Here is an 18,188-nt window from a genome sequence, read left to right as displayed (position 1 = left end):
CTCCATGTACAAAACATAATATTCAGTATTTCGAGTGTTTTAATCATTAAATTTTGATTTCGGTATATTTTTAAATTCTGAGTCCCATAAGTATTTATCAGTTGAATTTTAAAGCTGTAACAAAGCAAAATATTAACGCTAGCGGGGCCTAAAACAGTGACTAAAAAGTAATTAACAGCAAAACAATATCTGCATCAAAATTACAAAGATGAAAATTCATTAAGATTTCTGCATTGGTAAATCAAAATCACAGAAAAATACATGCTTCATCGTATGTGCATATAAGGTGAAAAAATGGGTATCCAAAATGTAGTTTGGCTGAAGAATTACAACGTGAACGGGAGAAGCAAATGCAAGAAGATACTGACGGCTCAAACCTTACACAGGAGCAGCAGCTGAACCGCTCGTAAGTGGTTCACTTATCTCAAGGAGGTCATTACACAGCCCTGTGAAGACAACCGAATCTGTTTCGATGGGTTTGAACTTGACAAGAGCCGAGGGCATCAGATCCTCATCAGCTAGTGTTGCTGCTTTCTTTCCTGCTGCTGGAAAATGAGGGATCACCCGCCGTTTGAGGGCTACAGGATTTAACAGCTCGAATTCCAAACTAGGCTCTTTCAGTGCTGAGCTCACATACTGGTTCATCGAGAACCAGCAATAAGAAAAAGAATTAAAAAAAAATTGTTGAACTCTTGACTTGAAATAAATGCACCAGTAAGGAACAATTTGCAGCCCGCCAGAACACTCAAACACGAATACTCTATATGTATCACGTGTTGGATTTGTTTTCATTTCCCTCATTTTGGGCTGGCTGCGTAATAATTTTCCAAGCAAACTTGTTCTAGACATCGCAGACTACATCTGTATTCGAACATAAAAAACTAAACATATTATGCAGGACAATACATGAAATCTCAAAAAGCTGGAGAGGATGCAGATTCCGATAGCTGTTGACAAGTTTGCTTGGAAAATTAGTATGAGAGCTGAAAAAGAAGCAGAAACTTGTTCCAACATATGTATATGCACACTCCTACAGAATATTTATTTCACCCTGTTGTACTATATAAAACTTGCTATACTCTAGAATGACGATTGATTAAGAGATTAGGAGGATGGTAAAAGACTAACCTCGTACAAAGAGCTGGTTGGCTCCAAAGGAGAAAAAACACCCTGGAGCACCACTCCATCGGGAAACTGGATCCGGATAACAGTTTTTCTGTATCTCCTTTTAGCAGCTTTTGCCTGCTTTTCCTTGAATGACTTTGGGATCAACATCTGTGAATCTTCAATCTTCTTCTTTCTCATTTCAGCTTCTCTTTTCAGCTCCGTAGCTGAGAGGTTGTAGAAAGATGCTGGTACCTCAATTCTTGCTGCCACACTTTCAGAGACCGAAAAGAAGACCCTCGTCTGCACAAGAAAAAAAGTTCGGTGAACCAGAAATAGTTAATTGAAAGAAAATGGATGACATAAATCTGAAACAGGAAGCACTACAAATCACAAAGCGAAGGGAATCCCACAATATCAAATACAGGGTGTATTTAACTTTAATAGTAAAAAAAATGGCAATACCAAACAACGGAATCATTTGAAGTTATTAAACAGAGAATAAACGTAATATGAGCACTGATCTATAATCAGTTTGATCATTTCAATGATTACCAGAAATTTAGAAAACTTAATAACAAGGACATTGGACCAGAACATTTTTTTTTTCTGATTTCCAACAAACATCAAGATGAACCTTAGCAATGGAATTTTTCTGTATAATATCATCATTTAAACTTTAGTTTTGGGCTGCAGTGCTTTTATCATCATTTAACTGGAGTCTTCTGATGAAATTTTTGGTTTATTCAAGAGTGTGCCTTGATTTTTCTTTCATCAAAAGCCATCTTCATACCTGGTGATTGACTAAATGGAATTGGACAAGCTATATGCTATTACGATAAGAAGTCACTTCTTTACATGCTGCCTAACAGCCTACTTCAAAACCAGGCTAGTTGACCAATTCCAATGAACGCGCAGCTAAGCGTTGTTGAAAATCAATGCAACAGTCTCAAGACAATCAATTGACTCATAAATCCTATACAAATTTAGAAGTAGCCGCCATAGGTTGATCACTTATGATTTTAAGTATTGCTTTCCAATCTTTTCAATTTCCTAATCCAATCAACGCTGAAATTCTATAATCCTCTCGTAACATACATTTATAACTTTTGGGAAGGATATTCCCAAGACATAAAGTAAATGATCAATGATTATTAGCATGCTGACACTGCCATAAAAGATGAAACAAAAATGAACAAGAAACCAAGGATAGACTGATGGTTAATACAGTAAACAGCATAAAGAGTTAGCATACCTGCCGGTCAACCTTCCTTGGTTCAACTGGTTCATCCACCTTCAATGAAGCAATGGATGCCGAAATATCTACTTCTTGTACCTTCGGCGGTTCCAGTAATGCTATTCCCCTTTTCATCAAATTAATTTGTTCTTCCCTTGGAACCTCCATTACCGCCCACATCTCCCCATCCTCCTCTTTCAATTCAAACCCCACAAACTCCAGCAACTCAATGCCTCCCACAACCTCACCAAGGGACTCCCTTATCTTCGGATTACTCATCCGAATCCTTCTAAACTTCACGTTCTCCGGTTCCTTAACTATATTCCTCAACAGCCTCAGAACAACCTCAACTGACCCGGCAGCCGGATTTCCTGAAGAAAATGTACCAATGCGAGCTTCCAATTCGCTCCTCGACGACTCAGACCCGTTATCCGGCGACCGCGAAACGCCAACACCCTCCACACTTTTGTTCTCCACCGAAGTATTAGCACAGCTATCTACATGTACGGAGACCTCGTCTTCCGACCTAAACGATTGCCCGCAAATCGGACATTCGAAGACATTTAGCGTAAACCCGTTCTGGGATCTCTTCCCCGGCGTGATCAGAGCGTCAAACGGATCAAACCCAGTTTCTGTTTTTCGATCAGGCTTCGAATTGAACGACGGCTCCGCCTGGCTCTGATCAGGAATTTGCGCTTTCTCCTGATGAATAATCTGCGTTTTCTGTGGCGAAGGCTTGGGATTTGGGGAGGCGACCGAAGAATTTGAATTTGAATTCGAATTCGGGACGGGTTTGGGATTGGAATGGGGAGTCTGCTTAGGGCGAATGAGGACCGAATCGGCGGGGCCAGAGGAAGAAGACGATCCCAAGACTCGGCCTTGGCCCTTGAATTTACCGGAGGACGAAGACGAGAAGGTGTTCTTCATGAAGCCCTTGAACTTGTCTTTCATGTCGATGTATTGAAAGAAGAAGAAGAAGAAGAGGAGCTGAATCAAATCAAAGATTGATACGAAGCGGAATGGGGAGATGAAATTAGGGTTAGAGAGGGGGATTCTGGGTCAAGGGAATGGGGAAAAGCGTGGCGGATAGGAATTTGGATTGCACTGGACTGGATTAAGAGAGCAAGTGCCTTGGTTGCTTCTCCTTTCCTGGTTGACTTTCCCTCGATTACCCGGTGTTCGTTGGATAATTTTCCCCGCCAAACGGCCTTGCGACCTTCACAGGCGCGTTTTTGTTTTTCTTTTCCTGTCAGTTTAATATTTTAATACTTTTTACAAATACACCAACCAGAGATTGCATTTTTAGAGTAGGACTATTTTTGGCTGGTGAATTTGTAAAAGGGCTACTAAGCCCAATTTCAGTTTTACTTTTTAGATGGTGGTGCCAGGATCTTTTTACTTGTCAATTGAGCGAGAAAGGATCGTGTTTGTTTGTGTTTTTTTTTTTGGTTAAACGATAGATTTTGTTAGATTAGATCTTAGATTAGTTATCGATGAAATTTAACCCCACGCTGTTATGTAAGAGCTCAACACTTTTTCACTACTGTAGTAAAAAGCCACTTACCAACATGTTAAAGCTGATTGGTAAAAGAATTTGAAATCCAAACCTAACTCATATTATTCGTTTATAACTATGTTCATTTTTGGCGAATCCAACTTAAAACATAAAGTATAATTTTCTAATCATGTGAACTTAAAACATGACACTCGCGAAGAGAAGTGGGAGGCTTGGGACAACCGGGAGGATGCATTTCTAATCGTGCATCGTTTCTTCTTCTGACAATCAAATCAAATCAAAACAATTGCTTTCCCTACATCACCAAAATTGACGACGACGGCCCTATGTGCATCGTTTGTTCTTCTGACAATCAAATAAAGGGCAAAGGAACATACTATTTCGGCCAACGTTTATCCATGTATCTTCCTACTGATTAGCACTAGTGATCGTTCGGATAAGCATGACGATCACCCTGCTGTAAATTGGAAAAAGGAACATCTTCCTCGGCTGGAAAGGGAATTGCACGATGCCTGGTGTTCCGAGAATTGGGGGCGTGGAAGGGAAGCGATAGCAACTGGAGTGCCATACCAGTCAAGATGATTAGGGTCGTGGAGATGGGCAAGTTCACAACTTCACAATCGCCTAGACTTCTCATGAAGCCACGGCCAACTCAGTGCCTGGTTTTTCTAAGAATAGATCCCCCAACCAACAAGCTCCATCCAGAGACCTACAGAGTAAGAAGGCAACCGAATTCCAATGCCTTCTGAAAGAAAATGGCTTTCCACTTTTCAAACAAGCAGCGGTCGGCTCCCTACAAATGGAGAGGGTCGTAACTGAAACATCATGAATGCGGGGATGACCCAGTTCAGGGAGCTTACCTCTAAGCTAGGTTTACTAGGACACTTCATTGCAGACAACGGCAATGTATGATCAACACAAACAACCCTATTTTCCTTAAGCAGCCAGCTAGATTAGACGCTTGGCCTCTTTGCTTAGCAGGTGGCCAAGTTCTGGTTTTGAGGCTGCCTTCTAGATCCATGCCGCTATGCCTTCTACAATTCTAATAGAACATACTATGTCTTCCTTCCGTCAGCTCAGCACAAGCTTAACGAGTGAACGGAAACTAAGTTGAGGCTAAGAACTAAAGGAAGAAACACAAAGCGCGAGCAACACAGCCACCCCCTGATAATTCAAAGGCATAGTAAGTCATTACACGAGCCTACTGGATTAAGTTGTAAAAGGCTAAACGGATCGTGCTTATCATTAGTCTATGGCACCTTAATCTCGATTCTCTAGTCCATCTACATCAACAATTGACCAGAAAATGCCAGTCCATCTGTTACGATCAACGCCTAAATGGGGCATTTATCAGCCATAATCACTCATTAAACCTCACAAACCCAAATGCATATTAATCTAAACTAATAAATACCCAAATCACAAGTTATCTCCAAGTAATCTAAATTCAGTCTCCAACAAACAAAATTATAAAATATATAGAGATGAAGACTCAAAAAATATTGATAATACATAATTATACTAACAACATTCCCAGAAATTCAGAGACAGATTAGTAATTTCCAAGTGCCAGATTAAAATCAAAACCCTAATGGCTAATGCCACAACACTATAACATCACATAACACAGAAATTCAAAAATCCGATATAAACTAAGTTCCAAAATCGGATATAAACGAAGTGCAATTAACCCAATCTCTCCATCGAAACACAAAATAAAGCTAAAAGACTGGAAATCGAAATGCAAACCGAGTGGATTCAGTCGCGATTCTTCAAGCGCTCGACGCGCTGGTTCAACTGCTCGATGCGGACAACGAGGTGGGTGACGGTGTAGAGGAGCCAGTAGAAGATCAAGGCGGCGGCGATCAAGAGCGCGTTGCGCTGGCTCTTCATGATCGACTTCTGGTGGCGGAGGTACTCCGAGGGAGTGCAGGAGTCGCCTTCGCAGCTCGGGCGAGTCTCGTACTTCCAGTAGATGTCCATGAGCAAGAAGAGGCAGAACGGCACCACTGAGAGAAACGGTTTGAGGAGGTTGCGGGTGACAGTGACGAGGCCCTTGCGGAGGCCGTCGAGGCCGGGGATCGTGAGGAGGAGCACCATGATCGCCTCCGCGGCAGCGGCGTACCCGAGGACAACCCACTCCAACGCCATCGGATCTCTGTGCTGCTCGCTTTTCCGGTTCTGGTTTTTTGGGAAATTTCAGAAATATGCTTTGCTTCGTGAGGAACGACCTCTCTCGATTTCTCTCAGCGCCTTAAACTGGCCCGATGAAATTGTTGGAGGACCGGGTGAGTTAGTAAAGTTTTGGGAAAATTCGACGCGTGGCGGCTCGTTGCTTGGACAGGTGGAAGTGATTTGCAATTACGCCCCTAGTTTTTGGTTTTTTTACTTTTGAGTCGTTTTAACCCCAATCCAACTTTATATGGTTAATTCGGCCCAATCTATGTCTTCTGTGGTCAGCAAGGTCCAACCCTAATTTTTGGTGAGTTGGAAACTTAGGGCACGTTTGTTTGACAGGATTCGCTGGGACTGGACTGGACTAGACTATAGTCCAGTGTTTGGTGGGTACCGGGATTAGCTTTAATGAGCTTAGGTGGGATTCGCTAGGACTAAGGGGGGGCTTAGCCGTTCTTCACGAGGGATCCCAAATTCGGGCGGACTCGTAAGCCAGAGAAACCGCGTCTTCCCACATCTCACATCCCACATCGTCCTCATCTCTGCGTCTGCCCTCGTCGTCGTCCTTGCCGTGCTCCCACATCGTCCTCACGCTCATCGTCGTCCTTGCATCTGGTCGTTGTCATCTGCCTCTAGTCGGTAAGCTTCGAATCTTGGATTTTTTTTCGTCGATTTGTGTGGATTTGTTTGTGATATTAACTGAGGTTTATTTGATTTTATTGTTTTGGGTTTGAGAAATTCATAATATACAAGTGGATTTGCAATTGAACAAATTAGGGTTTTGTTATTTAGGTGAAATTGAGATTAGAATTTGGGGTTTTCATAAGATGAAATTGAGATTAGTCTCAGGTGTGTGCTCTCTGTGTGTGTGTTTGTGTGTACTGAAAAAAAATTTGTCTGTGTGTTTGTGTGTGTGTGAGTGTGTTTGTGTGTGTGTGTGTGTGTATGTAATCTGTGTAACCTGTGTAATATATGTGTGTGTGTGAGTTGTGTGTGTAAAATGTGTGTGTAATCTATCCGTGTGTGTGTGTGTAACCTGTGTTATTTGCAGTGTGTGTGTGTGAGTTGTGTGTGTAAAATGTGTGTGCAATATGTCCGTGTGTGTGTGTGTAATCTGTTTTTGTGTGTATGTGTGTGAGTTGTGTGTGTAAAATGTGTGTGTGAGTTGTGTGTGTAAAATGTGTGTGTGAGTGTGAGTGTGAGTGTGAGTGTGAGTGTAAGTGTTTGTGTGTGTGTGTGTGTTTGTGTGTGAGTGTGAGTGTAAGTGTGAGTGTGAGTGTGTGTGAGTGTGAGTGTGTGTGCAGTGTGTGTGTGTATGCAGTGTGTGTGTGTGTGTGCAGTGTGTGTGTGAGTGTGTATGCAGTTTGTGTGTGTGTGTGTGCAGTGTGTGTGTGAGTGTGTATGCAGTGTGTGAGTGTGAGTGTGTGTGAGTGTGAGTGTGTGTGCAGTGTGTGTGTGTATGTAGTGTGTGTGTGTGTGCAGTTTGTGTGTGTGTGCAGTTTGTGTGTGTATGCAGTGTGTGTGTGTGCAGTTTGTGTGTGTGTGCAATTTGTGTGTGTATGCAGTGTGTGTGTGCAGTTTGTGTGTGTGTGTATGTGTGTGTCCAGTGTGTGTGTGTGTGTGACTGTGTTCAGTGTGTATGCAGTGTGTGTGTGCAGTTTGTGTGTGTGTGTGTATGTATGTAGTATGTATGCAGTGTGTGTGTGTATGTATGCAGTATGTATGCAGTGTGTGTGTAAGTGTGAGTGTGAGTGTGAGTGTGAGTGTGAGTGTAAGTGTGCAGTGTGTGTGTGTGTTTGTGTGTGAGTGTGAGTGTAAGTGTGAGTGTGAGTGTGTGTGAGTGTGAGTGTGTGTGCAGTGTGTGTGTGTATGCAGTGTGTGTGTGTGTGTGTGTGCAGTGTGTGTGTGAGTGTGTATGCAGTTTGTGTGTGTGTGTGCAGTGTGTGTGTGAGTGTGTATGCAGTGTGTGCAGTGTGTGTGTGTCTATGCAGTGTGTGCAGTGTGTGTGTGTGTGTGTGTATGTATGCAGTATGTATGCAGTGTGTGTGTGTGTGTGCGTGTGTGTGTGTGTGCAGTGTGTGTGTGTGTGTGCAGTGTGTGTGTATGCAAGTATGTATGCAGTGTGTGTGTGTGAGTATAAAAACAGAGTGTGTGTGTGAGGGTAAGAGTTTGTTGCACTCTGTCCTCGTGTGTGTGTGTGTGTCACTGTGTTCAGTGTGTGAGTGTTCAGTGTGTGAGTGTGAGTGTGTGTGAGTGTGAGTGTGTGTGCAGTGTGTGTGTGTGTATGTAGTGTGTGTGTGTGTGCAGTTTGTGTGTGTGTGCAGTTTGTGTGTGTATGCAGTGTGTGTGTGTGCAGTTTGTGTGTGTGTGCAATTTGTGTGTGTATGCAGTGTGTGTGTGCAGTTTGTGTGTGTGTGTATATATGCAGTGTGTGTATGTGTGTGTCCAGTGTGTGTGTGTGTGTGACTGTGTTCAGTGTGTGAGTGTGAGTGTGTGTGTGTGTGTGTATGCAGTGTGTGTGTGTGTGTATGCAGTGTGTGTGTGTGTGTGCAGTGTGTGTGTGAGTGTGTATGCAGTTTGTGTGTGTGTGTGCAGTGTGTGTGAGTGTGTATGCAGTGTGTGTGTGTCTATGCAGTGTGTGCAGTATGTGTGTGTCTATGCAGTGTGTGCAGTGTGTGTGCGTGTGCGCAGTGTGTGTGTGTGTGTATATATGCAGTGTGTGAGTGTGAGTGTGTGTGTGTGCAGTGTGTGTGTAAGTGTGAGTGTGTGTGTATGTATGCAGTGTGTGTGTGTGTATGTATGTAGTATGTATGCAGTGTATGTGTATGTATGCAGTATGTATGCAGTGTGTGTAAGTGTGAGTGTGTGTGTATGTATGCAGTGTGTGTGTATATATGCAGTGTGTGTGTGTATGCAGTATGTATGCAGTGTGTGTGTGTGTGTGCAGTGTGTGAGTGTGAGTGTGTGTGTGTGCAGTGTGTATGCAGGGTGTGTGTGTAGTGTATGCAGTGTGTGTGTAAGTGTAGTGTATGTAGTGTGTGTGTGTGTTTGTGTACTGTGTATGCAGTGTGTATGTATGCAGGGTGTATGCAGGGTGTATGCAGTGTGTGTATGTATGTATGCACTGTGTGTGTACTTGCAGGGTGTGTGTGTAGTGTATGCAGTGTATGTGTGTAGTGTATGTAGTGTGTGTGTAGTGTATGCAGTGTATGTAGTGTGTGTATGTATGTACTGTGTTTGCAGTGTGTATGTATGCAGTGTATGTATGTACTGTGTTTGCAGTGTGTATGTATGTACTGTGTATACAATGTGAATGTTTTGTATTGTGTGGGGTTGATGCTGAATTGCAATTTGTTGTGGTTGTTGGTTGCAGAGAAGAGGAGCATAAACGGAAGGCTAAGGCTAAGGCTACTGCATTACAGGTGTCCTTTAATTTCCCTTTTCACATGCAATGCCTAGCAATGATAGCAATCCTCATACTAGTGTTCTTAGACACATGTTTATAGATGTATAAGAGTAGAACATTTTGAATATGATGCCTCGGGTTAATGAAAACTTTTTTTTTTCAACGCCATATGTATATTTGTTGCCTCGGGTTAATGATTTAGTTAATTTGTTTTTTGTTTTTTTTTTGTTTGGATAGATATGGATCGAAGGAAGCTTTTATTGATCTTATTGTTAGAGATGTCTTATTTGGAAACAATTTGTATTTGTACGATTCTTGTGGTGATGATGCTACGTGGCAAACAGAGACATGTTGAACGACCCACATTGACTAACCGTTCACTTATTAGACGAGAGATTAGTTTGTGTTATCTGAATGGTATAATAGGGAATACTGATACTGAATGTGTTAACGAATTGAGAATGGATAGAAGGACTTTTGGCATATTATGCGACTTACTTCGTCAAGATGGGAGGGTAAAAACTGATGGTTTGGTGTCTGTAGAGGAACAGGTGTGTATGACTTTACAAATATTAGCACATCATACTAAGAATCGTAGTGTTGGCGGTAGATTTTATAGGTCGGGAGAGACTATAAGTAGGTATTTCAATAGCGTATTGCAAGGAATTTTGCGATTACAAGGTTTCCTACTAAAAGTCCCACAGCCTGTGCCTATTGATTCTACAGATGCTAGGTGGCGATGTTTTAAGGTATGATGAGAAATATTTTTCATTTTCCTTAAGCTTTAACTCTTCATTGCCTTTGTATAAATTAACAAAAAGTTTTTTATTTTTTATTTTTAAGAATTGCTTGGGAGCATTGGATGGAACACACATTGATGTGCATGTACCTGAAATTGACAAACCAAGATACCGAACAAGAAAGGGTCGAGTCGCAACTAATGTGTTAGGTGTGTGTTCAGGAGATATGCAGTTCATATATGTGTTTCCGGGGTGGGAGGGTTCCGCATCAGACTCTAGAGTGCTACATGATGCAATTAGTAGGCCTAATGGTTTTAAGGTACCAGCGGGTAAGATTATTACTTAGTCTCAACTTTCTAAGTTAGGTTTAGTTCTGTTTGTCAACTACAAAACACTAATAAGGTCTGTTTTTTTTTCTTCATTAGGTTGTTATTACCTTGTAGATAGTGGTTATACAAATGGTGAAGGATTCCTTGCACCCTATAGAGGAATACCTTATCATGTATCTGAATGGGAGGGACGAACACCTTCTAATAAGGAAGAATATTTTAACATGAAGCATTCTAAGGCAAGGAATGTAATTGAACGCTGTTTTGGCTTGCTAAAAGGAAGGTGGTCGATACTAAGGAGTCCATCTTTCTATCCGATAAGGACACAAGGTCGAATAATTACCGCTTGTTGCCTACTACACAATCTTATTAGGCAAGAGATGTTAGTAGATCCAATGGAGAATTTGCCAATAATAGAAGATGGACAAAATACAGAAGAAGGTGAATATGTTGGTAGTGTTCAATCATCGGACCAGTGGACTGCAATGAGGAATGATATGGCTGAGGAAATGTATAATGAGTGGAGAGCAATTAGGAACCAGCAACCGAACTAGCTATATGTTTTAATGATAACATTTTATTTTAGTATTCCTTTTTATCATGCATTTGTTAGATATTAGCACAATGATTGGATGGTATGCAAATTAATTGGATATTATGCAAGTTGATTGGATATTATGCAAGTTGATTGGATATTATGCAAATTGATTATTTGTATGGTATTTTCCTTCATTAAAATATTTTTTGTTTAGGTATGGATAACGAAAATATTTTGAATGCTACTCAAGAGCCAAAAGGAAGAAGGCGTAAATGGGAAGCATTTGAGGAAGAAGTATTACTAGGAGTTCTTGAGGATTTTGTTGCTCGGAAGCAACGGTGTGACACCGGTGCTTTCAAACAAGGTACTTTGGTTGAAATAGCAAAAGCTGTCAATGTTTTATGTCCTCATTCAAATATAAAGGCAAATCCACATATTGAGTCCAAGTTGAAGAAATGGAAAAAAACATATAGTATGGTCGTTGACATGATAAACACAAGTGGATTTGCATGGAATGATGTCAAAAAGTGCGTTGAAGTTGACAGTGATGACGCATGGCAAACTTATGTGCAGGTTCATATCCTATTTTATTTATGCATTAGTTATATTCTTGCTCCTATATTTGTTACGCATGCTAAATTTTAGTTTTGCTATGTTGATATAATCTTAGAGAAATAAAGAAGCCGATGGATGGAGAAGCAAACCTTTTCCACTGTTTGATAGATTTGCATATATATTTGGAAAAGATCGGGCTACGGGTAATGTAGCCGAAACCCCTGCTCAAATGGTGGAGGAACAAAGTCATGATCATGTTGGTGAAAGTGATATTGGAGGTGATAATTTTGTTTCTTCAATGAACCAACAAAGCCAACAAAGCACCCCATCTGAAAATAGCCAAAGAAAGAGGAAAAGAGCTGTGGGAAGTTCAAGTGATGGAACCGAGGCAATTATCAGTGGACTGAAAGATTTTTATGTTGAAAGTGGGAAGAGGATGCAAATGGTAACTGAAGCTTTAGTTCAAGGTACTGCAGATCATACTGACATAGCTAATGAACTTGAAGCAATGGGTCTCTCTCCTATGGATCAAATTGATGCATTGTCTCTTATTTTGGATAAACCAAAAAATGTGGGAGTGTTCAGGGCAATCAAACCGGAACTCAAGAAAGTGTTCGTCCAAAGACTTTTAAGAGACAACGCAAGCGGATGAGGATTTTGGCTAATGTTAACATGGATGTATTTTATTAATCATACAGTCTTATGTTATGACTTATAACTTAGCTTTGCACTAGTATTTTGGCTTATGTTAACTAGCCATTTTGTAAATTATGGAGATCTATTTTGGCTAATGTTAACTAATGTTAACTAGGATTTTCTAAATTATGGAGATCTTATGTACTTGTATTTGTTGAAGTTGCATGTATTGGCCACTATTATTTTTCTTCTGTTGGGTGATAGAGTTTAAATCAAGCTACATTTGCAAATTAAACCCAATTCTATTAGCAGGTAATAGAAACAAAACAATTGTCAATTTTTTTTAAGATTCATAATATACATGGCAAAAATATGCTCCAATTAACCCATATCATGAGATTTGTAGCATTACTCTATTACACAATGACAAAGATTTGTAGTCCTAGTCTAAGCAAACACAAATCTGGTGAACAGTACTGTTTTTCTTATCCTGCTTCTTAGTCCGAGACTGCACCAAACGCTTCACTAAGTTAGTCCAGCTTAGTCCAGTCTAAGCCAGTCCAGCTTAGTCCCGGCAGCTAGTCCAGTCCGAGACAGTCCGGCGCAACAAACGCACCCTTATTGTTTTGGGCTTTCAGTTTTTACTTACGAGTCATTTTCAATTAGTTTTTAGTTGGGTTATTTATCTGTTAATTAGTTTTGAGTTGGACGCTCACATTTCATAACATACTATTAGTCCAAAATCCTCACTTGATCTCACGTGTCTCCGAATAAGAACTGCCCAATGCTCCGCTTGTTGAGTACAAAAGATCCTACACCTACGGTCTTATGTTAAAGAGTTTTCCGCATTGAATGACAAAAGTCGAGCATGTTATTGTGGAGTATTTCATAACATACTATTTATCCAAAATCCTCACTTGATCTCACGTGTCTCCGAATAAGAATTGTCCACTGCTCCGCTTGTTAAGTACAAAAGATCCTACACGTACGGTCTTGTGTTTAGAGTTTTCCGCAGTGAATGACAAAAGTCTAGCATGTTATTGTGTAGTATCTCTATACGACGCATTTTTTTAGTATGCATCAGTATACGTATCGAGAATTGTTAATAGTGAACTTTAACTCTACGGTCAATACTCTATTCATCAATGCACGTCATACACTGAAGCATATGGTTTTAAATTGAACATCAGTGCTTTAAGATGGGGGGGGGGGTCCGGCAGCTTCTTTGTCATTTTCATATCTTGAACATGAACATGCACAATGAGCAGTTGCGTAGTACCCTTTTGTCCCGTCCATGACGCATCACTTTGAACAAGCCCCCACAACAAAAAAGAAAAAGAAAATTTTGTACATATTAGTCTAAACCTACCAATCGTAGCTAGTGATTTAACTTTAAACTCCTAGGTGAAATTTATCAATGTGTCGAGAACACAATTTATTAAGTCGTATTTTCTGTACAATGAAAATTTTAACTATAGGACAAATGCTCTCACTGTTAGTTTACTTTTTTTCATTAATTAAATCTAATACACCGCTTAATCTTATCAATCAAAATATTCTAACCTGCCACCTTAATTTATCACAACTCTTGTGACCTTCGTTGACTGCTTTGTCTATGTCCCCTTTGTTTGTTGAGGACATAGTTTCTGATTTTATGCAGAATATGCTTTCATCATTCAGGATTTCTTGCAGACACATATTATATTGTACATACACACACGTACATACACACACATATATTCATATATATATATATATATATATATATAAATACCATTATTTGATCAAGTTAAAGAAAGACTTCAGGCCAAATTCAATATGAAGATAAAGTTGAAATGACAAGAAGAGCGCGCTTAGTGAGGAGGTAGACAGTACCTGAGGGAGGAAATTCCAGCAAAATTCATAAAATTATGTTCAATTAGAAAGGACAGAAATGAAATTTCCTAAACCCTATAGGGGCTAAAATGCAACACCAAAAGGAAGCAAATTATGCAAGAGAGAGAGGAGGGGAGAAGATTCTGCTTTAGAAGCATCCCAGTCCTACTCTTATTTCTTAATTATTAGCCAATTGAATCCAAACCTAATTGTCCTTTTAAAATATTAGCTGGTGCATTTTATATCGGAGAACTTTGCCTTAATCATTGTTGCTTAGGGCCATCATTAAACAATGCTTATATACACTACCATCTTCTTTTAAATAAGTTTTTCAGCGTGACTGTCATTTCGTTAGTATCACCAATCCACTCATATTATAACACGTGTCTATATTATTAATATTACACACTTAGGTCAAAGTTTCTTTGTACTCATGCTATAATATGTGGATTAGTAACATCAGGTGACGATCTCACCGCACACTAAAAAAAATCGTCATTTTCTTGCCGAGTACTTTGTTCTTGAATGTTAGGCAGAGAATGCGTAGTCAAATATGAGTTGGTAGATTGCAGAAAGCTACTTTGCTTATATGAGATTGAAGATTGGAATTGCAGAATAAATAAAATTTGAACTTGGCATGAAATCTTTAAACTTTTGGTTGCAATATCAAAAGTTGCCCTCTGTATAAAATCTAAAAAGCACCAAAAGTCCCATAACACCCAACAAAAGCAAAAGCATCACAAACAAGACCTTTACCAGAAGTTTATGCTAGTTAAACACATAATTAGTAAACAATCTAGCTAATTAATATTGATAAGAGTGGTTAAGTGGGATTAAGAGTAAAGGAATCTTTGTGCTTCTCTTTTATCTTATTGATCAAAGTTCGCATTTCACTTGTTTCAAGGTTGCCCTTTTTACATCTGTCTTTCTATCTACCCTCACTGCTCTTCTTTTGCAAAAGGAAATATGCCAGAAACTACTACATCAAAGAGAGAGAGAGAGAGAGAGAGAGCAATGGAGGGAGAGATAGAATTTTGACGCAAAAAATAAAAAGGAGACACCGAAAGCCAAGTAAATACCAGGCTTATCTAGGAACACTTGCTCTTTCATCCAGAACTATCCACAATCTGCATTTTTTTTATTTACCACCTGCATAGTTTGTAAAAGAGTTTAATTAAGATTACGATCTTGTATAGTATTATCGGGGAAAGAATTTACATACATTTCTCCGGACATCACAATGATGTTCCAAACTTAGTATACGATGCCACATGCAAAGTTAAAACACGTGACATTGTATTCTTGGTTCAGAACATTAGAGTGCATATAAGTATGTCTCATGTATTCGGACTTAGGAAGAAGGATTAGAACAAGAGAGAGATCTGGTTTGTACCTTTTTCATCGCCATAAATTTTTTTTCGGAAGTAGGAAAGAAATACGACGAGTAGTGCAACTGCTGCTATAATTCCAATGAGTATTGCAAGTGTCTTCTCAAGCTCATCGTCGTCGTCGTCATCATGATCATCTAAAGCAGAACAAAAAGAAAGAGGAAAAAAGAACATCAAACACTTTATAAACACTTTAGCTTTATGCACGTACAGCAAACATAATAAAGTAATAATGAGAAGAATTAAGCTTGATCGGATTGTGTGTGTATGCTTTATTTCATTAACTGAGTTGTCTTTTAATTAACCAAAGTCTAATCAGATTAGGCAGCCTTGATTACTTCTGGCAGGAGGAGCAAATATTTCTTTAATTTGCAGTATTAGTGAAGGAATTCTAGTAAATTTAGATATCACTACTGCCATACTGTTGAAATTTTTATCTCAAATTTCTGGCGAGACAGAAATTCAAAGTGGGTCGCATTTATCCCATTGGCATGTAAATTAAAAAAGGAACTATGAGCTTTTTGTTACACAAGAAAGTCTTATTATTTACAATTAACAGTCTTGGGGCATCTTTGCATTTCTTTTTTATTTTTTTATTTTACGAGGTTCAGCCAACGAGAGCTGCTATTAACACTAAAGAATTATTATGGACTCATCTTTGTTAGAAAAGGAGTGCATAACGACTATTTTGAAACGTCAATAACAATTTTCCAGTTTAACTTAACATTCATCAAAATTGGTCTCATAAACAGCAAATCTATCATATATCAAACTGAATGTAACAAGTTAACAACCACTCTGAAAATCAAAGTACTTGAATATTCCTAATCACCACCAAACACTCCCTTAGCAACACGCACACACAACACAAGCATAATTAATTAGTACATCAAACAAACCTAATCACTAATTAAATACACTACTACACAAAAAGGTAAAAAGGAGAGAATAATCAGAAGAAAAGTGAATTTACCAAAACAACCATTTGGGACGCATATTTCAGTGTTTCACCCGTAATTACATGGGGTTATTGGTAAACTCAAATTCTTCATTTTAACCAGAGGGTAAATAACCAAAAACCAGAAAGTAGAAACCACCATCCGGGGTGGCGAAACATCTTACCATGACCGCCGTTCGGGTGATATCCACCTTCCGAGTAGCGGACGTAGCACTTAGCCAAGAACATGTCGCCCCACGCGCTGGTCCCGCACCCGGACCTGAGCTGTCCGACGGCTTCCGACAGACAATCCTGGCACTCGCTCGTACTCAAATCCCCGATACACTGCGCCACGCCCTGAACACTCCCGGAGCCGCTGACTCTGTACGGCCTGTAAGTCCCATCGCTGGTCCCAAGATACGCCAGCACGGCATCCCGCTTGGTCAACGAATCCGAGTCAAACCCAGTCGACGGTCCACATTTCTTAACAACCACGGTCTTGTCCTCCACCCCTAAGAACGTTGCGTTGTCGTACTTCACAAAGCAGCCCTCGAGCTGCAACGCGCCACCGCAGGAGTCGAGGCAGAGGGTTCCGAGTTGACTCACCGAGCGAGCGACGCACTGGGAGCAGTCAATGTTGCTGAGGTCGCCACGGCATTGGAAGAGGCCATATAGGGTGTCCTGGGAGCCGGCGGAGCTGCTACCGGGGAAGGTGAAGTTGTTGTAGGTAGAGAACATGGCTGAGTTGACCAGGGAGGTGAGGAGCGAGTTTACTTTCGACTCGTAGGGCGAACCCGGGAGGTATTTTTGCTGGGAACAGCCGCCGAAGACGAAGGAAGTGGTTGCGGAGGATGACAGGGTTGTAAGGAAGGAAATAGTGAGGAGGAAAACAAATACAGAAGACATCATATTTTGATTTGTGAGGTGGTGGCTGTAGCAAGTTAGAAGAGAGAGAGAGAGAGAGAGAGAGAGAAGTTGGAAGAAGTAAGGCTTTTGAATTGTGAAGTGTGAAGATTCAAGAGGTTGTTAATGGAGTGCTTTCAGGTAACAAATGAACTATGAATATTTGGAAAGGCATATAGACTGCAGCACTCTTTTATGGCGTGTTTACGTATCGGTAATGAAAATATGAGGAATTGAATTAAAGAGGAGTTGGAATGAGGTGAAGTAAGAATCGGATTCTTGTTGAAACTGTTTACTTAAATGTTCTAGAATCGGAATAGAATTTCATTAAGTTGTTTACTAATTCAGAAGAATTGGAATATAACCAGTATGATTACTAAAATGTCTTTGTCCCAAATCAAATATTTTATATACTTTAATGGGTTTATAAAGGATAGTCTTGGAAATACAAACAATAAGTGAGGGCATAAAGGGAACAAAAGTGTCATTCCGATTACCCAAATAATCAGGAATTGGATTACCACCTATATCTAGAGAATCCACCAATACAAGGAATTGAATTCCAAAATTTGTATGGGCCCCATTGCTTTTTTTATTCCTCCATGTTTAGTAAACACCGGAGTACTCCGTAATCGGAATTCAATTCCACATTCTCATTCCGATTACGAATACGTAAACACGCCCTTAGTGTATGTGTGTGTGTGGAGAGAGAGAGAGAGAGAGAGAGAGGTAGGTCAGGTTGCTTTGTGGGGAATTTACGTGAGGGAGTTAGAAACTTAATGTGTTGGGTTGAAGCCTAAAGGCTACGGGGTGGGGTGAGTGTGACTCACTAACGAGTAATCTCTTCCC

At 40.2% G+C, this 18,188-nt stretch overlaps 4 protein-coding genes across 5 annotated transcripts; 1 reads left to right on the top strand and 3 right to left on the bottom strand.

Moving 5' to 3' along the window:
* Positions 1–200: 200 nt before the first annotated feature.
* On the bottom strand, positions 201–3,925 carry LOC114822346 (plant UBX domain-containing protein 2-like). The gene is made up of 3 exons (XM_029096684.2): positions 2,360–3,925; positions 1,129–1,407; positions 201–636 (listed from the first exon to the last, which is right to left on the bottom strand). The coding sequence occupies exons 1-3, from the start codon at positions 3,290–3,292 to the stop codon at positions 379–381; spliced, it is 1,470 nt and encodes a 489-aa protein (XP_028952517.1). The 5' UTR covers positions 3,293–3,925; the 3' UTR covers positions 201–378.
* A 1,417-nt stretch (positions 3,926–5,342) lies between these two features.
* LOC114822347 (uncharacterized) lies at positions 5,343–6,136 on the bottom strand. Its single transcript, XM_029096685.2, has one exon. The coding sequence runs from the start codon at positions 6,006–6,008 to the stop codon at positions 5,616–5,618; it is 393 nt and encodes a 130-aa protein (XP_028952518.1). The 5' UTR covers positions 6,009–6,136; the 3' UTR covers positions 5,343–5,615.
* A 516-nt stretch (positions 6,137–6,652) lies between these two features.
* LOC139192800 (uncharacterized) lies at positions 6,653–12,487 on the top strand. 2 transcript variants are annotated; one of them, XR_011577184.1, is made up of 5 exons: positions 6,653–6,671; positions 9,406–9,454; positions 9,676–10,187; positions 10,282–10,507; positions 10,604–10,691. XR_011577184.1 is itself a non-coding variant. In XM_070815527.1 (4 exons), exons 3-4 carry the CDS (start codon positions 11,262–11,264, stop codon positions 12,250–12,252), a joined length of 894 nt encoding a protein of 297 aa, XP_070671628.1. In that variant the 5' UTR covers positions 6,654–6,671; positions 9,406–9,454; positions 11,260–11,261; the 3' UTR covers positions 12,253–12,487. The 2 variants fall into 2 exon arrangements, 1 of the variants encoding a protein (XP_070671628.1); XM_070815527.1 differs by lacking the exons at positions 9,676–10,187; positions 10,282–10,507; positions 10,604–10,691 and adding exons at positions 11,260–11,618; positions 11,716–12,487 and having other exon boundaries at positions 6,654–6,671.
* Positions 12,488–14,951: 2,464 nt separating this feature from the next.
* On the bottom strand, positions 14,952–17,536 carry LOC103411903 (plasmodesmata-located protein 6-like). Its single transcript, XM_008383514.4, has 3 exons — positions 16,622–17,536; positions 15,505–15,636; positions 14,952–15,260 (listed from the first exon to the last, which is right to left on the bottom strand). The coding sequence occupies exons 1-3, from the start codon at positions 17,343–17,345 to the stop codon at positions 15,250–15,252; spliced, it is 867 nt and encodes a 288-aa protein (XP_008381736.3). The 5' UTR covers positions 17,346–17,536; the 3' UTR covers positions 14,952–15,249.
* Between the last annotated feature and the right edge of the window lie 652 nt (positions 17,537–18,188).

This window comes from Malus domestica, chromosome 16 (assembly GCF_042453785.1).
Source record: "Malus domestica chromosome 16, GDT2T_hap1".
NCBI lineage: Eukaryota > Viridiplantae > Streptophyta > Magnoliopsida > Rosales > Rosaceae > Malus > Malus domestica.
Note: the sequence above shows the minus strand (reverse complement) of the source record. Positions and strands in the feature narration are given on the sequence as shown.